General features: G+C 50.3%; 1 protein-coding gene across 1 annotated transcript in view; it reads left to right on the forward strand.

Moving 5' to 3' along the window:
• LOC144754146 (E3 ubiquitin-protein ligase TRIM39-like) overlaps positions 1 to 5,432 on the forward strand; it is a 116,833-nt gene extending 111,401 nt beyond the window's left edge. The window contains exon 6 of the mRNA XM_078641726.1: positions 4,551 to 5,432. Within this exon, the coding sequence (XP_078497852.1) occupies positions 4,551 to 5,062 (512 nt within the window). The 3' untranslated portion in view covers positions 5,063 to 5,432. The remainder of the gene's footprint in view (positions 1 to 4,550) is intronic.
• Positions 5,433 to 6,000: the final 568 nt, after the last annotated feature.

Raw genomic sequence — 6,000 nt, forward strand, 5'->3', positions numbered from 1 at the left:
CACTACTCCTGTTCTTCCAGGCCGCCCTCGGCGCCCCTCGAGCTCTCCGGGCTGTCACGGCGCGTCGACAAAGTGTCCAACCAGTCACTGGCCACCTCAGGGCAGTCGAAAAAAAGCGCACGTTCTTCATGTTCAATCCTCAGGCGGGCCGGGAAAAGCATAGCGTATTTCAGTCCCATGTCCCTGAGTCGTCTTTTCACTCCCGTTAATGCCCATTCGCTGCTTCTGCCCCGCCTGAGTAAAGTCCGGGTAAAAACTGATCGACACATTCTCAAATTTGGTGGGGCCATTCATACGTGAAGCTTGCAGGATGGCGTCCCTGTCCCGGAAATTAAAAATCCTGGCTATTATGGGCCTCTGAGTGGCTCCCAGCTTAGGCTTCCCACCAGGGACTCGATGAGCCCGCTCCACAGCGAAAAGTTTACTATGGCCCTTTGGTGCCAGGTGGTTCAAGACGAGATCTTCCACCAGGACGTCTGTGGATAAGTCTGCGGAGTTCTCCGGAACACCCACGATGCGGACGTTGTTGCGTCTGGCCCGGCTCTCGAAATCTTCCAGCCGACAGGCAAACAGGTCACTGGTCGTCCGGAGTAGCGGACAGTGGTCTGGAGATCCGAGACATCCGTGGTCAGACTTGCAGTCTTGATATCAAGGGACTTGACCCGTTCATTGGTTTTCCCCAAGTCCGCCCTGATGAGGTTGACTTCAATCGCCACCGTGTCTATTTTAGCTGCCAAGGTTTCATACTGCTGGCCCATGGTAGTCCGAACACTTGCAATGGCGCCCATAACGTCCTTCAAAGTTGGCTCCTCAGCTTCAGGAGCACCATCGCCAGTATCCTCGAGGGCCCCACTCGATCCACCTGGGGAGCCCTTAGGACGAGTAAAGCGATCAATAGTCTGGGATTGGGCAACCCCTCCTCGGGATGGGCCTCTGGTGGTGCGCTTCTTGACAACCGCCCTGCCCGCCATGATGGGCGACAAGCTCTGACCGAACCATTGGGATCTGGTCAGAATGATTACCGTCGCGGCAAGCCTGTAAAGGCGAGAGGGCAAGGATCCAATGCTGGCTGAGGGTTGGCAGCAGAATAAGAGCCGGCGCGCCGATCGGCAGCAGGTCGCCGTCCACAATGACCAAAAGCGAAACCGAAAGTACCACAGGGGCAGCGGACGTGTCGCACAGCCGTTGTTGTTCAATTGCCACCTGGGTACCTCGGGGACTCAAGCCCCCGGATGGTCTTCGATGTAGGCCACAAAGTTCAAAGTGCAGTAAGTCCGGTTCCCGGCGGCCAAATCGATTTTCGGAAAGAATGTGTGCAACAGCAGGGCATCAATGATAAGTACCCGTCGTCCAAATCAGGATTATTTACAGGATAGATGCGGGAGACAGAAAGGGTCTCGGGAGCTCTCTGCTCACGCGTCCATCTTGGATACACGCGAAGCTCCTCTAGGTTACCTATATCTATTCTAAATCACTGCACATATAAACCTATCCGTCACACCTGTGGCAGGCCTTATCAATCTTGAAGGCAGGGTGCTGTTTTTTATTTTTTTTAAAGAGTTTTATATAGCGCAAACATTACCCGAATCGGGTATCAGAGTGCTTTACATAGCACCAGTTACGTTACATGAGGACACACATTCATTTTTGTTAGGCACGGGGAGATTAAGTGATTTGCCCAGAATCACAGGATATTTTGGCGTCATTACCGAGACTCGAACCCAGTTGCCCAGGTCCGAGGTCCTGGGGAACTGGGTCCTGGGGAAAAGGCCTTCGGAGCCTTTTCTCTGTGGTTGTCTGTGATGCAGCCAACCATATATACTTAAGTGCCTTATAACCTTGTGGTAAATTCTAACTTTAAAACAGCTGCTTAGAAACATTTCGTGTTTGGTGTCAAACACCTTGGAATCATACCTCCACACCAGTAACTGGTGTTAGAGGTATGATTCCTCCCGTCTAGAGCCACTACTGTGGGTCACTGGTCTACCCGGTACCAGCTTTTTCGACCTGAGCATCACAAAATGGATGCTGCCAGCCACAGACACGAGTCTGCCCTCCTGCTGAGCTGAGCTCGAGCAGGGGAAGGCCGGTCAATAGGTTTCCTGTCACAGTGAGGAGTGACCACTTCCCAGACAGGCTTTAGTGTTTAGGGGCTGGGTGGGTGCACTCTGAGAGTGCCAGAAAGTCTGCACTGGGGGCACATAAGGTGTCCCTGTGCATAGTCCAGCTCAAATCAGTTGCAGGAGCCATTTGCTTCCTGCTCTGGCGCAAAACTGGACAAAGGACATGGGTGTAGCCATCCCTCTGTCCTGTCCCTCCCCTAGGAGTTTGCACAGGTTATCGTGGAATTTGCACAGGTCAACCTAGAGTGTGCACAGGTTAAACTGGAGTTTATACAGGTTATCCAGGAGTTTGTACATGTTATTCTGGAGACTTTGCAGGTTGTCCAGGAGTTTGCCCATGTTATCCAAGAGATAGCGCAGGTTATCCAGGAGTTTGCACAAGTTATCCTGGAGTTTGTACAGGCCAGCCTAGAATGTGCACAAGTCTGTTAGTCTGTACAGTCTAATATAGTGCACTGACTAGTACTGTATACCTTCTAGTAGCTCTCTTTCTCTGTACTATCTTTTGCAGTGTACTGACTAGTTCAGTATGCCTTCTCGTAGCTTTGTCACTCTGTACTATCTAATACAGTATACATTGTAGTAGCTGTGTCACTCTGTACCATTTAATGCAGTGTACTGTCTAGTACTGTATGTCTTGGAGTAGCTCTCTAAATATGTAGCATCTCATCAAGTGTATTGATTAGTACGGTATACCTAGGAGTGGGTCTGTTTCTCTGTACTATGTAATGGAGTGTACTGTCTAGTACTGTACTCCTTGGAGTGGCTCTCTCACTCTGTACTATTTAATGCAGTGTACTCACTAGTACAGTGCTCTATCTGCTGCAGTGTTCAGTGCAGTGCACACAGTGTGTGTGTGTAATATGCTGCATAGTTCAGTGTAGTAGTGTCCTATGTAGCGCAGTGTGCTGTTTGGTGTAGAGTGTGCTGTAGTTGAATGCGTGTGTTTGTGTAGTGAGCGGTCTAGTGCTGTGCGCTTTAGTATAGTGAGCAGTCTAGTGCTGCGCGCTTTAGTGTATTGAGCGGTCTAGTGCTGCGCGCTTTAGTGTATTGAGCGGTCTAGTGCTGTGCGCTTTAGTATAGTGAGCAGTCTAGTGCTGCGCGCTTTAGCGTATTGAGCGGTCTAGTGCTGTGCGCTTTAGTATAGTGAGCAGTCTAGTTCTGCGCGCTTTAGTGTATTGAGCGGTCTAGTGCTGCGCGCTTTAGTGTAGTGAGCAGTCTAGTGCTACATGCTTTAGTGTAGTGAGCAGTCTAGTGCTGCATGCTTTAGTGTATTGAGCGGTCTAGTGCTGCGCGCTTTAGTGTAGTGAGCAGTCTAGTGCTACATGCTTTAGTGTAGTGAGCAGTCTAGTGCCGCGCGCTTTAGTGTATTGAGCGGTCTAATTCTGCGCGCTTTAGTGTAGTGAGCAGTCTAGTGCTGCGTGCTTTAGTGTAGTGATAGGTCTAGGCTGCGTGCTTTAGTGTAGTGAGCAGTCTAGTGCTGCGCCCTTTAGTGTAGTGAGCAGTCTAGTGCTGCGCGCTTTAGTGTAATGAGCAGTCTAGTGCCGCGTGCTTTAGTGTATTGAGTGGTTAGTGCTGCGTGCTTTAGTGTAGTGAGCAGTCTAGTGCTCCGCGCTTTAGTGTAGTGATCAGTCTAGTGCTGCGCGCTTTAGTGTAGTGAGCAGTCTAGTGCTGCGCGCTTTAGTGTAGTGAGCAGTCTAGTGCTGCGCGCTTTAGTGTAATGAGCATTCTAGTGCCGCGTGCTTTAGTGTATTGAGTGGTTAGTGCTGCGTGCTTTAGTGTAGTGAGCAGTCTAGTGCTCCGTGCTTTAGTGTAGTGATCAGTCTAGTGCTGCGCGCTTTAGGGTAGTGAGCAGTCTAGTGCTGCGCGCTTTAGTGTAGTGAGCAGTCTAGTGCTGCGCGCTTTAGTGTAGTGAGCAGTCTAGTGCCTCGTGCTTTAGTGAAGTGACCGGTCTAGTGCTGCGCGCTTTAGTGTAGTGAGCAGTCTAGTGCTGCTCGCTTTAGTGTAGTGCTGTGTGCTTTAGTGTAGTGAGTAGTCTAGTGCCCCGTGATTTAGTGTAGTGAGCAGTCTAGTGCCACGTGCTTTAGTGTAGTGAGCAGTTTAGGGCCGCTCGCTTTAGTATAGTGAGCGGACTAGTGCTGCACGCTTTAGTGTAGTGAGCAGTCTACTGCTGTGAGCTTTAGTGTAGTGAGCAGTGTGGTGCTGCGCGCTTTAGTGTAGTGAGCAGTCTAGTGCTGCGTGCTTTAGTGTAGTGAGCAGTCTAGTGCTGCGTGCTTTAGTGTAGTGATCAGTCTAGTGCTGTGCTCTCTAGCGCTGCGTGCTCCTTCCGTATGTGGTGTAAATTAATCTTATGTAAAACAGAAGCAGTAATTACAGCCTTTCTTCTTTGTGTCTTTAAACCTCTAATTGTGAATCTCTTCTCTGCAGTGATGGTGACTCTGGATCCTGACACGGCTCATCCTGAGCTCCTCCTGTCTGAGGGGGGGAGACGAGTGAGATGGACGGACACAGCAGAGACCCCGCCGGACACCCCCAAGAGATTCACCCTCTGGCCCTGCGTGCTGGGGAGCGAGGGGTTCACCTCCGGCAGACATTACTGGGAGGTGCAGCTGCTGCAGGAGGGGGTAGCGTGGCATGTGGGTGTCGCAGCAGAGTCTCTGGACAGGAAGGAAGACTTCACATGGTCACCTGAGGGGGGAGTCTGGGCTGTGCTGGGGTTCAAGGGTCAGTACAAGGCTCTCACCTCCCCTCGGACCCCTCTGACCCCTCGTGAGAAGCCCCTGAAGCTGGCGGTGTATCTGGACTACGAGGGGGGGCGGCTGTCCCTGTACAATGCGGACTCCATGGAGCTTCTCTACTCCTTCCCGCAGGCCCCCTTCACACAGAGGCTCTTCCCGTACTTTTGTCTCTGGAACAGAGCGGAGCTGAGGCTGGTGTGAGCCCCCCCTCCACCCGTCAACTGTCATCCACGGTTCAAACCCCAACATTCCATAGAACCTTCTTCACAGGGACCCTCAAGCATGTTACCATGACAACCAGAAGCTTCACCTGAAACTATGTATCTCTTTTCCTTGTACAATTTTAACCCCTTTGCTGCCAGGCCTTTCCAGTGCCACGCCCTATTTTGACTATTTGGCGTAGTTTGCGCTTACACCACCTCAGCTTTTTGTCCACATAAGGCATCCACGCCAAATTTGCCTCCTTTTCTTCCAACATTTTGAGCATTCTAAATGTACCCAGGGTTTGTAGATTCCCCCATTGGGGGACCAAGATATTGGCCAGAATTTGAAAAAAGCGCTGCAGAAGAAAGCGTCTGGTCTTTTCTTTTCAAACGTTATCAACAAAGTGTTTGCGGTGCTAAAATCCCCATCTTCCTAGCTTTCAGGAACAGACACAGTTTTGGCATTTTACTGGGACATTGCCTATTTTTCCTATTTTTTGTGCTTTCAGCCTCCTGCCAGTTTGTGGTAGAAATGGGTGTGAAAGCAATAATGTATCGCGGAGAACTATACATTTCTTAAAAGTAGACAAAATTCAGAATTCTGTCTGGGATCACTGCACCAGCATAAATTTCCTACCATCCAGTGTTCCCCTTCGTCTCCCGATAAAAATGATACCTCACTTGTTTGGGCGTCCAATGCAGAATCACCTAAAAACATATATAAAAAAAAATATGGCGCATAGAGCTCACTGTGCTATCCCCTCAATATCTAAGTTTTTGGCCTTTCCCAGTCGCAGGCCCTTGACCCACCCACACAAGTGAGGTGTCGGTTTACTTGGGAGACAGAGGGGAACGCTGGGCGGTAGGAACTGTGTGCAGGTGCAGTGATCCCGTATAGAAATGTGAGGAAAATGTGTTTTCTTTAGCTATATTTGA

The sequence above is a fragment of the Lissotriton helveticus genome, chromosome 5_1, assembly GCF_964261635.1.
Source record: "Lissotriton helveticus chromosome 5_1, aLisHel1.1, whole genome shotgun sequence".
NCBI classification, from domain to species: domain Eukaryota; kingdom Metazoa; phylum Chordata; class Amphibia; order Caudata; family Salamandridae; genus Lissotriton; species Lissotriton helveticus.